The sequence below is a fragment of the Hirundo rustica genome, chromosome 15 (genome assembly GCF_015227805.2).
Source record: "Hirundo rustica isolate bHirRus1 chromosome 15, bHirRus1.pri.v3, whole genome shotgun sequence".
In the NCBI taxonomy this organism is placed as follows: domain Eukaryota; kingdom Metazoa; phylum Chordata; class Aves; order Passeriformes; family Hirundinidae; genus Hirundo; species Hirundo rustica.
In genome coordinates this window covers 9,902,429-9,921,774 of record NC_053464.1, presented here as the reverse complement: position 1 = coordinate 9,921,774, position 19,346 = coordinate 9,902,429, and the positions used below count along the sequence as shown (strand labels likewise).

The 19,346-nt window shown below is 44.9% G+C and overlaps 2 protein-coding genes across 6 annotated transcripts in view; one reads left to right on the top strand and one right to left on the bottom strand.

Moving 5' to 3' along the window:
* Positions 1-2,332, bottom strand: part of TRRAP (transformation/transcription domain associated protein) — a 76,014-nt gene extending 73,682 nt beyond the window's left edge. For 4 of the 5 annotated variants that reach the window (XM_040078767.2, XM_040078769.2, XM_040078770.2 and 1 more), the window contains exons 1-3: positions 1,985-2,060; positions 1,225-1,375; positions 810-859 (exon numbers count right to left, since the gene is read on the bottom strand). In XM_040078767.2, coding sequence (XP_039934701.1) covers positions 810-859; positions 1,225-1,324 — 150 coding nt within the window. In that variant the 5' untranslated portion in view covers positions 1,325-1,375; positions 1,985-2,060. Of the gene's footprint in view, positions 1-809; positions 860-1,224; positions 1,376-1,984; positions 2,061-2,247 lie in introns of those variants that run through there. The other variant, XM_040078768.2, reaches the window with a different exon arrangement.
* Positions 2,333-3,246: 914 nt separating this feature from the next.
* On the top strand, positions 3,247-13,933 carry TMEM130 (transmembrane protein 130). The gene is made up of 8 exons (XM_040079517.2): positions 3,247-3,380; positions 5,814-6,104; positions 7,543-7,711; positions 8,117-8,286; positions 8,919-9,003; positions 11,206-11,408; positions 12,405-12,517; positions 13,256-13,933. Exons 1-8 carry the CDS (start codon positions 3,311-3,313, stop codon positions 13,430-13,432), a joined length of 1,278 nt encoding a protein of 425 aa, XP_039935451.1. The 5' UTR covers positions 3,247-3,310; the 3' UTR covers positions 13,433-13,933.
* The last annotated feature ends 5,413 nt before the right edge of the window (positions 13,934-19,346 follow it).

The following is a 19,346-nucleotide window of genomic DNA, read 5'->3' as shown; positions in this document are numbered from 1 at the left end:
TCCAAGAGAACATCAGCAAAACAAATACTGAATGAGTGCTTCCCTACTGAAGCGAAGAGCAAGGAGAATCAACTAAGTCTTCAGACTCTAAACAGATCACCAGACTAAGCAGTTAAAACTACTCTTTTAGTCAGATAAATTATTTCAGAAATAGCTTAGTAGATAATGATTAGATAAGAATGATTTTTCAGTTTTCTATCATTTCAATTTGGCATATAACAACTAAGTATTCAACTGAAGTATAATTTCTGATAACACAAGGCTGGGTTAACTTGTGTTTCACATTTTCTGCTTCTCATCTAAAATGATGGTCCATCACCATGCAGAAGATGTCCCTGGAGACATCTCCACTCCTGATGTCAGATTCTGCATCTGACAACTCCTCTCTCACTTCCACACCATGAAATACTCAGAGGAATCAGAAGGGCCTCTGTTTCACAAGGGTACAATACACATTTGAACTAAATAAAAGAAAGCTTTAAATACAGACATTTCATAGCATTCAAAAAATAGGTAAAAGGACTCTTACTTCACTTTTATTTAAATGCTTAATGAATAAAGATTTGACAATGAAAGCTAAGTCCAAATGTAATTCTTCAACAACCTGGTTAATTCATAAATACAAACCTAAAATCAATGACTTGTAACCATATAAATCATAAGTCACGGGATACTACTATTAATATTTTAACTGCATAAGATAAGAAGTTCAATTAATATACATTAAGCACAAGAAAAGCTGCCATTGCAGAAAGTTAGGGGGTTTTTGTTGGGGTTTTGTTGCTTGGAGTTGTTATCCTTTTATTTACCTCAAAATTCTCACTGACTTCTTGCATCATTTTCAATTTGGTTTCATCGGCTGAAAATGGAAATTCAAGCAAAAAAAAAGTGAGCACAAAACTAGGTCATGAAGGAAAACACCAGGCTCATTGATCAAAGAAGCAATCAGATCTTATCAGTTTAGCTATCACTGCCCAATTATAAGGCACACAGCTCTCTCAAACAACCACCACACAACTGCACACACACACAGCTCACTCACTTTGGCTCATGCAAGTGTTTCTCATCATTTTGCTTCTTCAAAAAATCGAATTTCAAACTCAAAATTCAAAGTGAATTCGACAGCCGTCACTGTCTCATTTATCAACTATCTGAACAAGTCTGCAACACTTGTGAAGAAACTACTGAAGAGCTGCAACTTTCAATAAGAAAAAAGCCTCTTACGTGTATTGACATCTGTAAGAGCAGCCACAAACTGAAGGTATTTTTTCATCAAAGTGGTTTGGTCCACCACCGTAGGCCCTTGTGCTGAAACAAATGCCATCTTGGAGGAGGAAAGATCAGCTTTCAGTACATAAAATCAAGATCAATACACCTACAAAAGAATACAGAAGTATTTGTTAGTTTACGTGGCGTGTTAACTGCAGCTATCTCATCACCTACATCCATTCTTCTGACACACTGAAGAGGATCGCTTTTTCCAAAATCCACAACTTTTACAAATACAACGCCAAGCATGTAGAGCACTCACTGCACTAATAGATGAAAGAGGTTATTGAGCCATCACCACGCAAAAGATGTCACTGGAGACATCTCCACTCCTGATGTCAGATCCTGCATCCCCCTCTTCACAGCACAAACGTTCACGTGTTTTGCCCGGTTTCCTCTCTCCCAGCAGCAGGCTCCAGGCTCAGGGATGCTCCAGGCTCAGGGATGCTCACGACAGCGCACACCTGTCATCCTGCCCTCCGCCCCAGCCAGATCCCAAACTTCCAGCTACCCTCGGACACGCCCCTGCGGGACTCACTCCCAGGGGCGCCAGCAGTTGTCCTGCCGCCACAAGCTGCCTGTCTCGCTCGTGAAGAAGCCTAAAATCACATCTAGCTTCAGAGACCGGTGACCTCCCTCCTCCCCTGCGGCTTTCCCGTCAGTTTTGCTCCCGGCCACGTCCGGCCGAGGCAGCCCGGGACCCCGCGCCCCTCACCTTCCCCGCCGCAGCGCTGCTCGCCCGAGTCGCTCCGCGCTGCCAGGGCGCCATCACGCCGAGCCCATCTCCGCCCTGCGAACACGGGCACCGTGAGCGGCGGCAGCGGCGCTTTCCCCCCGCCCCTCAGCCCTCCCGGTGCCGTGCTCGGCCCCAGGCCTCCGGCGGGGCTCCGGCCGCTCCCTCCTGCCCGCGGCGCGCCGGTCCCGCCGCCCCCCGCCCAGGCCCGGGCCCCACCGGGGCGCCGCCGCCGCGCTCCTCACCCCGCGGCTCCCCGGGACCGCCCGGCCGCGGCCCCCCGGCTCCCTCCTTTGTTGCTCCCGGAGGCCGCCGGCAGCGCATGGGCGCGACGGAAGCGCCCGAGCTCAGTTCCGGCCGCCTCCTCCCGGTGCCGCCTTCCGCGCCTCTCCCCGGGCGGAGGCGGGCGCGCAGCTCCGCGGCGCCGCCCGCTCCCTTCGCCGGCCCCGCGACCCTGGCACAGCCCCGCCCTGACCCGCCCCGCCAGGCGCTGCCAGCGGCCGCCGCCTGAGGCGAGCCCCGCCCGTCCCCGCGTCCCCGGAGGCTCCGCTGACACCGCGGCCGCCGGTAACAGCGGGAGAGGAGTTACCGGGGCAGAGGCGGCCGCGGCCCGTGCCCCCGGCTAGCGCAGGGCCCACCCCGCCCCGCCGGTGCCCCGGGGGAGCGGCGGGAGCACCGGAAGCGAAGCGCGCAGAGACCATCCGCCGCAAGGAACAGAACGGCGGCCGGGAGCGAGAAAAAGCTTCGAATGTTGAGTTTAAGAAAATAAAAAAAATACGAGTAAACGAATTAAAACCAAAGTATACAAAACTAAACAGGAAAAAAGAAAGTAAAACGACAGAAAAAGAACACCGGAAAACCACATTCCGGCGCCTTTGCTCTCCCCCCCTGCAGCGCACCCGTTACAGGCCGTTCGGAGCGCTGCGGGACCGGTAACAGCGCCCGGACTGGCCCCGGCAGCGGCATCCCCGCGCCACCGCAGAAATACTTTATATGTGCTTGCCGCAACCAAAGCGCAGCGCGATCCCCTTCCCAAACGCTCCGGGGTGTCCCCCCGCCCTCGGCAGATGAGAGGCATTTGTGGTTTTTAATGACTATTTGAACCGCCGGCGGCTTTGCAGCGCGATCCCGCAGGATCTGCCCCCGGGAGAGGCGGGCTGGGCGCCGCCGCGGGGGAGCGTCCCGGGGGCGCGGACACGGAGCCGCAGCGCCGCGGGCACAGCGCGGCCCCAGAGCGGCCAGAGCCGGTCCCGGTGCCAGAGCCGGCCCCAGTCCCGGCCCCGGCGGCACCGAGCCGCGGCCCCCAGCATGCGGCGGCTGTTCAGCGCGCTGCTGCTGCTGCTGCTGCAGCTCGGCCGCGGTGGCTCCCCGGCCGCAGGTAAGGGGCCGCCGGTCTGCGCTGGCGTCGCCGCCGGGGAACGGGCGAGGAGTGCAGGGTGCGGGGTGCGGGGTGCGGGAGGAGAGGGCTCAGAGCTCTGGAGTGAGCTGCATCACGGGTGGGGGTGATTCCCTGCCCGAGCCTAATAGATGTGACAAGGGATGGAAGCAGCTCTGGGCACCCTCCTACCACCTCAGACTTTATTCTCAGACGCTGCGATCTCGGTGCCTGCAGTGAAGGTGGGGCATCCAGGGCAGCCGGGGTTCTGCTTTGCACTTCTAACCCAAAAGCTGCACTTCAGCTTCCTCGGCTGACCCCGCGCCGCAGGTCACAAGACACCTGAGTAGCTGCTGTCCCTCGCTGTGGGACCCACAGAGCCCCACTCTGCAGAGACGTCGGAAAGGCAGGAGAAATCCCTGAGTTGGATGGAGTGTCTCACTGTGCCGGTCACTCCCTGGGTGACCTTGGGTTAGCCACTGAACCTCCAGCTGCTGCAGCTGTTGCGCTGGTATGGCCCTGATTTGTAAAGCACCGTGATAATCTCCAAGGAGAAGTGCTAGATAAGCCTGAGGTAGTCGGCTATTTTTTTCCCGTATTCTGCTGAAACCAAGTGGAGTGTAGCCTGAATCTTCTAGAGACATGAAACCTCCCTCTGCCGGGTTTCATCAAATCACAAACATTTCTCTTTTAACTCAAAAAAAAACTGAACTCAGGGCCATTTCTTGTGCTGTGAAATGCAAACAGTGGAGTTCTTTCTCAGGCAGTAATGCTGCAGTTAATTTCTCACAGATCTGCCTCCAGAATTGTTCAGCACTTGCGATCTGTAAAATAAAATGCAGGCAGAAATGCCACATCTTTCATCCCATCCCTAGCTGATGGGTGCAGGAAAGCCGGCACAGGACTGGCCTGTGCTGGTCCCAGTGCTCCCTCCATCATAGTTGTCATGGATGAGTCAGAAATGCAGTTTCTAAAGGCCAGAGATTCAGGTCCCTGGTAACAGTTTGGTGGCTGCTGAAAGAGTGGATAAAGAAAGGCACCTGCATTAGAACCCCCCAGCTCTGCTGATGAGAGGAGAGCCGGGCAGAGCTCTGATCCAGGGAAGGGAACATGCTCCATGTTGTAGGCAAGCGACAAGATGCTGTTCCCAGCTCTGTCCCAATTCACAGCTATTTTGCATTTCCTTTTGTTTGGGGGCTTGGGGATTGATTTTGTTGTTTAATGTGTGCACAGCCTTTGATGCTGCTGCATTGTTACTTATTTTGAAAAATTTAATATATCCTTTCCACAAAACTCAACACTGTCTATTGTAGTAGTTGCAAGATCTGATAATGGTGAGTCATTCAGAGCATCAGAGGTGGTTCAATATCACAGGTCCTGCACCTCTCATGCTTTGGTGTTTCATAGAATCATAGCATGGTTTGGGTTGGAAGGGATCTTTAAAGGTCATGTAGTTGAACTCCCTACTATGAGCAGACATCTTCAACTAGATCAGGTAGCTCAGAGCCCAATCCAGCCTGACCTTGAATGTTTATACTGGGCAACCCGTGCCAGTGTTTCACCACCCTCACTGGGAAACATCACCTCCCTTAACCAGGAGCCTCAGATGTTTCTTGGGTGCACATTGTTGACTCAAGTCCAGATTTTCATCCACCAGTACCCCCAAGTCCTTCGTTATCCCTCCATCTCCCAGCCTGTACTGAATACCAGGGGCTGCCCCAACCCAGATGCAGCACCTTGCACTCTGCCTTGTTCATCCCCATGAGTTTCCATGGGCTCACCTTTTGAGTTTGTCCAGGTCCCTCTGGCAACAACTGATCTACCACTAGAGCATGGTACAACCTTCATTTGCCTTGGGATTTTTGGTCCTTCCCTGGAAAAGGAAATTTTAGATGAACCACAGCACAGAAAATGCTTTTACCGAGTTTTTGTATGTTTATTTATGAGGAAAGTTAGAGAAAATTTTCAAGCGAGGTGGCAAAGGAATTTAGTGAATGAAATCTCACCTGAGTTTGAAAGTTTACATTTTTTAGGACAGAAATTAGAGCTGAGCCTCTTCCAGTAGCTGGGATTCTAGTGATCACATTAGATCATTAATGACAATGAACCTATAGCCAGCACCCAGCTCTGGGTGCAAAACCTAGTCAAAGCTTTTGTGATGCTCTAGACTGAAGCTGTCTTCTACTATGAACATTTCTAGGACCCAGTCTGACATGTTGTTTACTGCTATTTATTTGAACTGACATACACATGAAACAGTTTCTGTTCCACATATTTAAACCATAAAAAATTATGGTGGTAAAGTCTTTGCTGGGATGAGTGTCATTGTGAGTGATATAACTGGAGCTGACTAGCTAAAATGTATAAATAAATAAATGAAATTTAAAATGCTGTACAACAAGGTTTGGTTCACTCCTTTTCTTCTGATTTCCACAGAGCTGTATACTCTGGAAATAACCAACAATGGTCCCATCACAGCAGGAGCTCAAGCTACTGTTCAGGCCAGGCTAAGAATGAAGAATGGAAACGACACATCAAACTTGTATCACTTTAACTGGATTTATGCTCCTCTGATTCTGATAGAGAAATCCGAGCAGCAGTTAAATTCCACAATTAATGTGACTGGTGAATTTCCTGGCACTTTCCCTGTGTCTGTCTGGGTGACTCACAAAAACTGTTGGTTGTGTCGGCCGGTTGCAAGAAACATCACCACACTCCAGATTACAGGTAAAATGGGTAAAATGGCTTTACAACCTGTACCTCTCCAGGAACTCAGTATATATGCCCCTGCCAGCATCAGGAAGAAAGCCAGTGTAAATATGGCTTCTGACAACAGAGTTTGATTTGTAGTCCTGTGGCTGAAGGTGGGTTTGGGTGGCACAGTGCAGTTAGTACCATTACAGCCACACTCTAGTCTCCCTACATCCAGGAGGAAAGTGTAACGGTGCCCGTATTTTCCTGCCTCTTAGAGAAACTGAACTAGAAACCAAGTGCTTCAGCAGCTGCAGTTCACACATCTGACACGGGTCAGTGATGCCCAGACTGTTAGAACAATGCTTCTTCTACTGCCTCCCAGCATTTCTAGACCTAATGTTAGGATGACCATCAGCAGTGACAATCTGCTTCTTTCCCCTGTTGCATGACACAGCAAATCTAAGGCCATCAGCACAGCAGAGCATTGCATTTTCTTTTAAAGCTCTGTCTGAGTGTACTGAAATTGGATGTGAAATCATGGCTGCATTTCCAAATGTTGCTAAGTGCAATTTCAGTTTTCTGGGAATATTCATAACCATAAATATGCTTTTATTTTTCACAAGTTAACCACCAGTATGCTACGGTTAACCTAATCTCTAATACAGGGGTTGACTGCCCCATTCTAACAGTAACTGCAATTACTATTTGTGCATCACCAAGAAAACTGTTAACCAGATTTAATGAATTGTTAACAGAATAAGAGTCTGTTAATGGTAATCAATAGTCCATTAATTTTATGAGCTGATAAGTGTCTCACCATAATACCTCTTTATTCGTAGGTTAGAGAGGATTTTTTTAGATCAGCCCTTGCCACTCATTGTCCAACATAGAACATCTCATAGACAAAAATATTGTCCTTTTTTCTGTATTCGCAATATATAGCACATCTCTTATTCACAGTAGTCAAATCTTAATTTCTGCAGAAATAGCTAAACTAAGCGGGGGGGGGGGGGGGGGGGGGGGGGGACGACGACACATACATTAAAAAACTCCATAAAACAAACAAAAACCACCATCCTAAACAAAATGAGTGTGTGTACTGGCCTGATTCTGAATCTGGATGCTTGGTATTAATACCAGTTCTTTTTAAATCAATAATAAAAGTTTATATTCAGCTCAGTCAGTCCAGGATTATTTCTCTTAGTTCTACTGGATATTTTATCATGACCCATTGCATAACCCTAAATAAATATTTTAATTTCACTGCCTCATTCACACACATGACAAGACTGAGAAACAGATATAAAATACACTTAACCACTTGGACTAGGACACAGAAAGACTTACACAGAACATCTGAAAAAATGTTTAGATACACACACAGAGAATGCTGTGGAAGCATACTGTCATTCTCTTGTCATATATGCTGTCATACATGCTGTCATTCTTCTTCCCCCTTTTTATTCTGCAGAGTTTATCACTGGGAACCTCACCATTGCCCAGATAGAAGACAGCAGAGTTACCACACATGGTTCTGGTTCCGCCGTGGACACAGTGACCCAGATTTCTTTCTCTCTTCATGACCCAAGTCATTACTTCAAGTCAGCATCATTTGTCTACAACTGGGATTTTGGAGATGGGTAGGTGTGGTTACTTTGTTTGCTTTAATGAGTATTCAGGATGGCTTTGACTCAGGAAAAATCCCAATTATATCAGTTAGCTAATAGTCTGCCTGTTATAAAAGTTGTTTTCATCATTTACTGACTATTCCTATTCAATTTTGTGAATTCTTTTAGCATTATCTTTAGTTTCTTTAATTAAAAACACAGAGATTTACTCTGGATCTTGTACTAATTGTTGTTCTATAGGTAATACCACAGACATAAATCCTCATTTACACGGACATAAAGTAGAATTAGAATCACAGCCACTGGAGCGTTATCTGCAAGGAAAATATATTAGAGCTTGTCCCTTTTTAAACCAGAAATATTCGAGCACTTGTTAAAAGGCAATTTTGATTCTAAATCTTTTCCCGTTGCACACAGAGTTTACCAAATTACCAAGGAGCCCTTTGTCTACTGCAACTGCTCCTCCATGGGGAATCGCACAGTGCATCTGAAGGTCGTGGCTGAATGGGAGCAAACTGGAAGCATCCTACACGAAAGAGAAATTATGCAGAAAACTGGTGATTTTACCACAGCTCTGGAGCTCTTGGGTAATTATGAAACGTTTTGCACCTTCAATGCAGAACCAGGCATGTATGTACAGATACAATCTAGCTTTAACACAGTAACACGACTTCAACATTGTTTCATGTGCAATGACTGGTTAACATCATTCAGTGAGGTGTTTCCATTGCAGAATTGATTTCGTGCTCTTCTGTGGAAGAAAAATTGGTGGAAACAGATAAAAACTTCAGTTTCTTTTTAATCTACATTTTTACTGTCTTTAGTAAATGCCTCACATATGATTCAAACAATAAAGTAATTATGGTAACTTATGGTGGATTTATTTGTTCAATTTACACCAGCTATACCTAAAAAATAATTAGTTAAATCAAGCATGAGGAAAGTCTTATTGGTCTGATCAGCTTCAGGAGTAAATAATACAGAACTAAAAATGTTAAGAATTAATAAAGTTGATTATACATATTAAAAAGCAATCAGAAAAAAATCAGAAAACTTACAACATCTCTAGTGGTAGGTTTCCTTTTGGGGTGTGAGACAAATAGTATTATTTGTGTGATTGATGAAGCTCAAATCTGCAAGCTCAATCCCAAACCTTCTCACCAGTGAGACTCAAATTTACATGTGGAGTGTGACATGGTGACTTTTCATTTCTTCTCAGATGCTGTTAAAAGTATTAACATAGTGGGCTCCAGGGAGACTCACGTAATGGAAAACTTGAATTTATCTCTTCATATCAATGGCACGTAAGTAGCAAACACAACTTCTTTCGTGATCAAAATCATCTCTTTAAGTGTTTTTCCCCAGTGTTTCCTAAAAATAGTCGGTTGAACCCCACATAACAATTACTTTAAAAAACCAAAACTGCCTCCTTCCCCCTCAAAAATACTGTTGAATATTGTATTTTCCTGACTTGAAATGCCATGAGCTCTAAGAGCCTTAAAGACCCTGCATGTTTACAGAAAAGTAGAATCCTCCTATGTAAAGCAAAAGTTATTTATTTAATCTTTGTAAAGGGAACGTTAAAAGACAAGTAGCCAGAGAAATAGTGGGGAAAAATACATCTGAAAACTTCTTTCCGAACTTTTCTCCTTCACCAACTTCCCTGCTATTATACTGAAATATATTTGAAGTCGTGTTGCATAGCAGCAAAGCTTGACCAGCATAGGGGATTAATAGGTTTGGGGAGTAATTCTGGCAAAGTTTAGATTGCCAGAAGATGAATAAGACATTGAAGCTTGTGCTGGCTTGAAGGCAAAACCAGCGAGAGACTCCAAGTCAGAAAAAACAATTTAATAGGAGAGGAAAAAAAAAAGTAAAATAAAATAAAACACATGCAATGGTACAAAAGATCACTGACAGAGTCAGAATACAACCTGAAACCGTGGTGGTAGCAGTCCAGATGAAGAGGTCTCGTTGAAGCAGTGTTCTTGCAGAAAGGTCTGGTAGCTCTTGTCCTCTGGGAGTCCAGTGGGTAAGGCTGCCTGTGCTGTCCCAAGGCCCCGATTATATCCAGGTGGGAATGCTTGGCTCCTCCCCCTGGGCAGAGCATCTCACAATGGACTGATATCATTTTATCAGTTTTGCAATGGGTCCTTGATTGCCTATTAAACAGAGATAGCTCCTGGGGAGAGTTATCTATGAGTCATGCAGGGCGGTATTGATGGGCCATTAACAGAAGATAGTCTGGAGGGAGGGGGCACGGGAAACAGTGGTGTACAACAACATTTCATGTAGATGGTGATAGAATACATACTTTGGGCACATTTTACATTGTAACCTAGGACAAAGCTCCAAGCAGCAAGGATCATAGAAAAATAGCAGAGTTGTGAGCACCTCAGTTCTAGCACAAACTCTCTCAAGTTGCAGTATTAGAACGCATTGGAGTTTTGGATGGAGCAGCACCCAAACAGAGTCATTTACCAAAGGCATAACAGTCCCTATAGACAAAGCAGCACAGTTTGCATTTGGAAAGTGAAAGGCACATTGGCAGGAATGAGAACAGGAGATGCCATCCCAGTAAAGGTGAACAGCCAGAAACTATGACAGGCAAACCTGGGATCACTAAGAGCAGGCTTGGTGACATCCTAGTCACAGGACTGGAGTGATGCAAGAGGAGTTTAAGATAGAGTTGCAGTGACAAAGAGATGGGTTATCAAAAACAAAGCTAGAAAATGAGCTAAACAAATAAAGATGATGCTTTCTTTAGCAAAGGATGTTGTAAAAAGATAAGAAAAAAATACTCATAAAATAGGGTAAATAGCTCTGTCTGTTGTCAGAATCAAAGTCTGTAGGGTATAAGGTGAGTTCAAGCAGAATCAGTTGAAACAGGGATCTGGAAAGGTAAATAAAAGGCTTCAATTAGATGTGGTGAGAAGCCACATGGCCATGAAGTGGGTTGCACTAAATTGCTTGACAGCAAATAAAAACCCTTTTGTTAACGTAAGGGAATGCTGTGATCCTTGAAATTTACTTACATTTTCCAGCTATTAGTCCTTTGTACAGAGCTTATCTTGTATTATTTCCAGTTTCATTTGCGGGGTTTTTTAATTAAAAGTCTTGGGTGTGCTTCAGTGGCAGACAGTGATTTCTGTGTGAGAAGGATGAAGAAAAAACTACCTTTCCTTGGAAGGGCAGGAAAGGAGATTCCTTTTATCTTTGCTGAAGAAGCACTAAGGAGTTTTCTGCACACAGTGGCCTGCTGATGACCCTCGCAGGTATTTAGCTCTCAGCTGAAAGACCTGCCTTTATAGAAGCATCACACAGAACTTTTTCATTTGGCAAATGCTATAAACCAAAGTACAGTGCAGTTAATTATTTCTTTATTTGTATTTTAATTTATTTCATTAGCTTCAAAATTATTCTGCTATTTTAACCAAGCTCTTTGCTGAAATTTTTGCCGAGTTTTCACCTTTTTTAATTTTGCCTTTTTGCTCTTGTCCTTTCAGCCCACCACTGGCATTGTGCTGGCTTATAAAATCCGAGTGCATTCCACTTGAAGGTGACAAATGCCATCTGGTGGAGATCAGTGGCTCCTGCTACAACCTCAGCCACACCTTCAGGGACGCGGGACAGTATTGCCTCAGTGTCAGGGTGGAGAACGGCGTGACGGTGCTGCAGACCTACCACGGGATCAAAGTGCGGCCAGCAGGTGAGCGGCAGGGAGTCTGAGCAGCACGGAGTGTCCCAAACACGTTGGGGACATACGTGGATTAACCAGCCTGCAGACGAGGTTTCAGGAATGTGGTGCCAATCCCTAAAAGGAGAGAAATAAAAAGGGAAATGAGAATTTATAATGTGCCTGCTGTAATTGCTCTGAGTTTCTTGTTTTCTGCTGAACCCTTAGTCCCAAGAGTGTCTTGAAGGTACTAAGTATGCTGGGAAGGCTATATTACTTAAATGAAATATTTTTTCAGTTTAAATAGTCCAGCTGTTGTAGTTAGGATAACTAGACAAACATATGTGTCTGCAACACTACCTTAGTTAAGCAGTCTCAATTGGTTTTGCTTAGTTTAGTTATGGATTTTTGAGGGTAGATTTTTCCAGGCCTCCCTTTCATTACAAGTCTCTGTCCCTCCTGGCAGTGACCCCAGCTGGTTCCCCCATGCACGGTCACACATGCCCCTCTTGGGTCCCCAAACCAGCTGGGAGAGCAGTTGGGTGGCCAAGTGAAGAGGACAGGGCACAGCCAGGCTGTGAGCCAGGCTGGTCAGCCCGTGTCATTGTGAGCCAGCTGTGTACAGACAGGGCAGCTCACTCCAGAAGGTTCTGGTATGTGTTCAGGGCTGAATCCTCTGTGCTGGAGGCTCTTAGCTGCTGTGGAGGTGAGAGAGCCTCCCACCCTCTTGGGGTACCACAAACACCCTGGGGAGTCAGGGGCTAACATATGTAACAAGGTGGAGGTTTTTAGGCTCTTCAAGAGAAAAGAGGGAATAAAGGGAAAGACCCTTATAAACCCTTTTCCCACTCCTGAGATTTCAGAAAACATTTGGAGTGATCGGGGCTGAAAAATTTATTCCTTCTTAGACACATTTTTTTCTTTTTTCTAAGAATACTCCTAAAATTTCTTTATTGTTTCCTTCTCACCTGTTTCCTTTTTCTGGGGCATTGTGTCACTCCAGGAATGCATCCTTGTGTTTTTTCCTAGGAATCCATCCAGCTTTCTTTGTCCTGCTCTGCACTGCTCTGGTTTCAGTGATGCTGGTACTGGTGCTGTACACAACTTTCCGAAGTAACACACAACAAAAAGATCTCGTGGAGGTATTCAGTTACTCTTACTTTGAGCTGGGATAGTAATTAGTTAGCTTTCAGCCATGAAAGATATCTGATATGAAAGGTTCTTTAATTCCCAGACAAACAAAGCAGGAGGGAGAATTTCCCTGGTACGTGTAATCTGTTCCACCAGAAAACCCAAACAGTGTAGGCAAATGAAGAAACAGCCATGCTGCTGCCTTGTTGCAGAGAACTCTAAATTGCCAGAATAATGGGCAGTTTGTTAATATCCCCAAGCAGATGCTTGCATTGAAACATCCATTCCAGAGGATCTACCTCAGAGCAGTTGCATGAAAGAAAGCTAGGAGACAGTGCAAGAGGATACAGGATAATAAAAAGGGAGGGGTATGTCACCTAAAGCAGTCCTAAATTGTTATCTACCCCTTGTATGTGGCCTTCATCTCCCCAGCTCTCTTCCATCTCTAATATACTTTCACTTGCTATAAAAGGTGTTTGCAATAAGCATGAGTCCTTAAATCAAAAGTAGCTTTCATGGTACTTTGGAAAGTACCTAATACCCTTTACACTGCCACAATATAAATGATATGCCTCTCGAGACACTGCCTATGAGCCCTGTGCACAGCAGGTATAAATCAGAAGTCTATTTGTAGCGACTGAGTGAAAATGGTTGAGGACCAAGTGCCATTTGTAGCCCAGTGTGTTCTTGCTGGACTTGAGCCAGTGGGAACTGAACTAAAAATGATCTCTCTGATGTTCCTTTTCCAGGTAGCTGACTTTGACTTTTCTCCACTGTCTGATGAACACCGGTCTAAGCATTCCAAGTCAGGCTGTGGCCCAGTATGTTGCAGATCATGTTTTCTTCAACCATCAAAAGAAGCTGACTGGGAGAGTCATGAACTTCTACATTCACTTTACAAGCCAGTCAAAATGTACACGCCGTGAAGAACACAATTGCACTTTGGTTGCACTAACTGTCTAACTTTCTCACTTAGGCTGTGTCAAAAGCCTGGTGCTGCATGAAAGGTTTGGTTTTACCAGTGCAATGAGGTTCACCACTTAAATCCAGCACTTGAGTACTTCATTCTCTGAACTTGAAAAGAACAAGAAACACAGTAAAAGTAGCTTTGTGGTTTTAACTTATATGGGTGTGTACATTTACAGCTGTAAATGCAGCATTTTATTCTTATGAAAGATTGTTTTATGTGCGGGTTTGCTAAATTCACTACCTCTTGTAATTTCTCTGTTCCTTCTGCTGTCTGTTTCAAAGAAGAAAATGCCTAAGACAAACATACCTCCTTTCCTATGTACAACAATATTACTGGAAATGGAAGTCACCCAAAATACTGTTGAATGCGTATTTCTTCTACCAAGGAACTGATGTGTCCAGGTGGGAAACAGAGGATGTGTTTCCAATGAACCAGACTACCTAATTATGTTGTAATTTCTCCTGTTTTAAAAGACTCTTTTTTAAGCTAGTGGACTTCTGTCAGACTGCAGTGGTGGTGACATACTCAGCTGCTAGAAGTATTTTGGTCCTGCAGAAACCTCCACGTATCCACCACTTTCTAAAATAGAACACCACTCTGATCTGTATAAGTATCTCCTTTTTTAGGCTATTCATGCATCTTTTTAATCTCATATTGCTCCCCAATTAGCCATCAAAAGTCCTCTTCCAAAAAATGCAACAACGAGTAGCTGAAAGCTGTTCAGCAAAATATATTTAGTTGAAATTCCTAATCAATGTTCAAGGTTGTATAAACTCCATGCCTGTTGCAGACTATCATCTACTATCAGCTTCCTGCTCAGCCAGGCTTTGCCTGCTGGCATTTCAGAGTACCCTGGAGACTTTTAAACAGAAATGCCTTTGTGTCCACTTCTTTTTTTAAATGTGACACACCCTCTCCACCTCTGCTTAAAGCATATAGACATTGTGGGCTTGGGGGTTTTCATAGTTTCTCAGATGATTGGAAGGTAATTGCCTGAATGTGAGGGGATTTACCATGAGGTTTCTGGGGTACTCATCTCACATGTTCAGCTTCTCTGCTTCCTAAGAGGAGCCCAGAGCTCCAGTTCTTCTGTGAAAGAAATTATCTGACCCTTAATTATCTTGATATATTTAAAATAGAATAGGATCATCTAAGATAACAAATACTATAAACCCAAGTTTTTGTCTAAAGGTCCTTACCAGAGCAGAACTTCTTTTTAGCTTTTCTTCCAAAGAGAAATGTTGTTTCTAAGCAAGTTTGTTGATCAAGAGTGGTGTTCTTTGTATTCTTTCTCAGTGCTCTGGTATCAAACTCTTATCTTCAGCCATATTCAGTTACTGCTAAGAATGTGCCTCTCTTTAGCAAAGAAGCTACTGTGCCTGAGAGCTGCAGTTTTATTGTTTATTCCTGAGATCCCAGCCCTCTGAGCCACTGCCAAAGGCAGTGACTTATTTTGGGATGTCAGTGTGGTTAGTAAATTACTACAGGGTCCATTGGCACTGGAAAGAAGAGATTTCTGATATGCAAAATGCAGCTCAGAGTGAGAGAGTCCTGGGACAGACTGCACAGGGGTTTGTACAGCCAGAATTTAGTTTGGGCTTCTTTAATTACCTTTGTGAAAGACATGAGGCCCTTGCTGTTGTAACACACTTAAGGACAACCCCTTGACATGTTAATGAATGTGTAAAAAGCTCTTTCTTCTCCATATTGTACTGCTAGCAAAGACAATACCTGTGAGAGCAAACTGTTATAGATACATGAAACTGGGATCGTTTGGGTTCGAAACAGATCACATGAAAGGAATAAGACTTATGCTTGGCCCCCTTTTGAATTAATACCCAAGTGATCCAAAGGGTGTCATGGGGGTTAGGCCATGAACTTTGCTGCCTTGGATTTTTGCATTTGTGTTCTCCTCAATACGTCTGAACCAAGATACAACTGATCATGCCAAACCTGGCAAAGTAGGTATCAACTCCTCCATCAAAAAAAAGTGAGGCACGAAGTTAGAGGTACAAAAGACAAGCATAAGAAAATCCCCACTTTCCTATTGAGAAAAACAAAGCAAATGTCCTCCAGAAGAATATAGGCTCTCTGCCTAGAGTGAAGAAAGGATGGCAAAGGAGTCAAATGATTCAGGAGGATGGAAAAGATAAAATGCTGCAAAACTGAAAGTCAACACTATCAAATACTGGAAGACACTTCTTCAAGAGCAGAAAAGAATAGAGGTTAGAAAGAAAGATATCTCTGACAAAAAATAAGCAGTGAAGACAGTACACTTTAAAGGGTATGTCAAGGAGCAAGTTGACCAAGAAAATTTAAACAACCTTAGCAAATTGAAATATAAGTTTGAGAAATATTCACACTAATATGCTCTTGAATCCAATACGAAACTGCTTCCTTCACAAAACACTGACCTGTGGGTTTGATGAATGCATCTGAAATTGAAGACAAAAGGTAATTGAGCAGTTCAGGATATAGCAATGAGATTAGTGGGACATAGCAAGGATCAGTAGCAGGATTCATTTTGTTAACCTTAGAAATCAATGACCTGAAAAAAGGAATGTTCAGCAAAACGATCAAACTCACTGACTCAAAACAAGAGTCCAGTGAGTGCAAAGCCAAAGAGCCATTAAATTCAGGTGATAAGCAAGAGTGTGGGCAGATAAAAAGTGTATGCAATGAGAATTATTTACAAGGAAATGCATTTGAGCACAGAAACGTTCTGTAAATGCACAGCAGAAAAACACACAGTAAAGCAAAAGAACTGTTACTCCGTAATTTGTCATATAAACAGTGGTGTTGGTTTGTGCAGTAATTGTCGGGACAAATCAGCCTTTTATCTTAAAAGCAGAGCATAAGGTTACGTGGCTGAACTGGTCAAGGCTGAATTTTGTCTTTCATCTCTGGAAAGGAGATTACGCAGCCCAAGTTGTGACTACAATTTGAAGACATGAGGCCTCTATTGCATTTGTTGGGTGCTTTAGGAACAGAAGTTTTCTCAGCAAAAGGAAGGTGAAGAACTTCATATTTAAACTCTCAGCTTTATTATTAGATAATCAGCCAACACTTCACCTTGGTTTTTGTGCCAGTTTCCGTGGAAACTGAAATACCATCCTGTAGCTGTCACAAAATTGTTCAGATCCTGCAGATCTCAGCTTTGACAGCACACCGTGCACTACAAATGTGGATTTTTAAATTGCAGCCATAAAGTGTGGAAGGCAGAAGTTCCAGAAACTTCTTTCAGAGCTGGGTATACTCAACACCAGCATGTATAATTCCTACAGCAGTGTGCACTCAAAGAGCAGTCACAGCAGATCATGAAATCATAGAATGGCCTGAGTTGGGAGGGACCTTAAAGATCATTTTGTTCCACACCCCTGCCCTGGTTGCACTAGACCAGGTTGCTCCAAGTCCCATCCAACCTGGTCTTGAGCATTTCCAAGGATGGGGCATCCACAACTCTGGGCATCCTGTGTCAGGTCTCAACACTGTCACAGTAAACTTTTTTTTTTCTGGTGTCTAAATTAAACCTCCTCTCTGTCAGCTTGAAGCCATTCTGTCTTGTCCTGTCACTACATGTTCTTGCAAAATGTCTCTCTCCACCTTTCTTGTCATCTCCCTTCAGATAATGGAATCAGGTCACCCCAAAGCCTTCCCTTTTCCAGGCTGAACAATCCCAGTTCTCTCAGCCTTTCCTCGTCGCAGAGTTGCTCCATTCCTCTGATCACGATGGTGATCTCCTCTGGGCTCATCCAACAGCTCCATGTCCTTCCTGTGTGGAGCCCCAGAGCTCTGCAGGTGGGGTCTCACCTGAGCACAGGGGCAGAATGCCCTGCCTCTGTCTGGTGGTTTATAAAGTACTGCAGTTGTACAACTGTCACAACTATAGGAGCAAATCATACTAGAGCTCTAGGGAAAGACTAGCCCAGCCAAATAATTGTTTAATGCATTTACTCACAGCAGTCTTGGGAGGCAGGGAAGTGATATTATCACTGTTCACAGGAGGCAGAAGGGAGCTGCGCAGAGATATGGAGCCTGCTTGAGCAGAGGCAGCTGCAAACACCTGCATAAAACTCGAGATTAAAAAGATTATGACCATCTAACAAATCCTTGTCTTTCTGTTGGAAATTATATAACTTTTCTAATTTTTAATTAATGGTTTTAATTAATTTAAATTAGTTGGTTTTATTTAACCATAACCAGTGTATTGATTATAAGCAATATGTTAAATCACTTTTAGCCAAAATTTAGCAAAATTTAGCATAAGCAGGTATTGGGGCAATACAGTTTGGGAAAATTACAGAAACCTAAATCTTGGCTAAGCTAACTTTGATATGCTTCAATGAGCCAGGCCTGGGAGAGAGTGATGTGTTGTTGAAATTGGATACAGGAAGTGAAGAATTTATGGACTACAAAGATGTTTTTCAGGAACCAGAAGGTAAAGAGGAAGATAACAAAGACTCACTATATTTGTGTTGGAAAATCCCTGCTGAAGAAAAAAAGATAGTAAAATAATTAATAGTACGTATTAGCAGAAATAGTGAGAAATCCATAACCAAGAGAGGACAGAATACTAATTAATGAACAAATTGCGTGATTTGGAATCTGTGAACATTAATCTCTTTGTTTTCTAAAAATATACAAACAGGCGGAGAAGTTTTCCATCAGCACCATGTGTGGAGGCTGGAAAATTCTGTCGGCCACACACACTCCCCTCTCGAGCAAGAATAAAGCAACACTTTACTCGCTAGCACTAAAAGGCGGTGTCAGAGGGTTTATCTGTCCCGGAGGGTTTAAAAAGGCGTTGTTAGAGGTTTATTTCTCGGGGCTTTCCTGCGGCCCGTGGAGCGAGGGCGGCTCCGGGCCCAGGCCGGGCCCCGCGGCGCACAGGCCGGCCGGCAGGGGGCGCCCGCCGCGCGGCGATGTCCCTCAGCGCCCTCAGCGCCATGGCCGCGCTGCGGGACGGGACGAGGGACGGGACGAGGGACGGGACGAGGGACGGGACGAGGGACGGGACGAGGGACGGGAAGGGCTGAGGGACGGGACGAGGGACGGGACGAGGGGCGGCCGCCATCCCGGAAGACAGCGGCGAGGGTGCGGTGGCGCCCCGTGCAGCCCTGACACCACACTCGGGGTCATCACCGCCCCGAAAGTCGGGGTCATCACTGTGCCGAGATGCTGTCCTGTACAGCACAAGTCTTGTGTCCCTCACTGGGAGGTGATGGATGGATGGATGGATGGACTGAGCGTGTTCTGTGCTCCTCAGAGAGAATCTTCTCGGCTTTATTCAGTGCACCTGAATGCCCCATCCCACCATCCCTTAATGCTGCGTGATTAGGAGCTGGAGGGACAGGGTCCATCCTGTGAGCAGCAGCAGCTTCACTCTCCGTGGAGGAGAGGAGCTGTGAATTCTAGAACCACTTACGTTGGAAACAAGATCATCGAGTCAATCCGTGCCCGTTCCAAGGCCACCAACGAACCACATCCCCAAGTGCCACGTTCACGCATCTTCTAAGGCCCTCCAGGGATGGTGGCTCCACTGCCTTCCCAAGCAGTGTTTGACAACCTTTTGGTGAAGAAATTTTCCCTAATATCCGATCAAAACCTTTGTTGGTGCAACTTGAGGCCATTTCCTCTTGTCCCACCCCTTTTTAATTTGGAGTAGTGATGTTAGTGAAGTTTCAATCTACAATGACTTAAGTAAAGAAAACTAAGAAAGCAGCCCACAGAATAAAACACAGCTTAGTGTAAACATTCATGGAAATCACCTGAAGGTGCCCATGACTTCAGTGGAAGGTCTGAGAAACAGGGAAGCAGAAGAAGCGACAAACAGGCACGTTCTGCTTTAATAACTCCGTAAGATTGGTCCT

What these genes read in the sequence shown, in the direction of transcription:
- TMEM130 (XM_040079517.2), top strand. Translation starts at nt 3,311, where the DNA reads ATGCGGCGGCTGTTCAGCGCGCTGCTGCTGCTGCTGCTGCAGCTCGGC. An exon ending in CACAGCTCTGGAGCTCTTGG is followed by an intron (nt 8,287 to 8,918) that starts GTAATTATGAAA and finishes ATTTCTTCTCAG; the next exon opens with ATGCTGTTAAAAGTATTAAC. An exon ending in TCTCTTCATATCAATGGCAC is followed by an intron (nt 9,004 to 11,205) that starts GTAAGTAGCAAA and finishes TTGTCCTTTCAG; the next exon opens with CCCACCACTGGCATTGTGCT.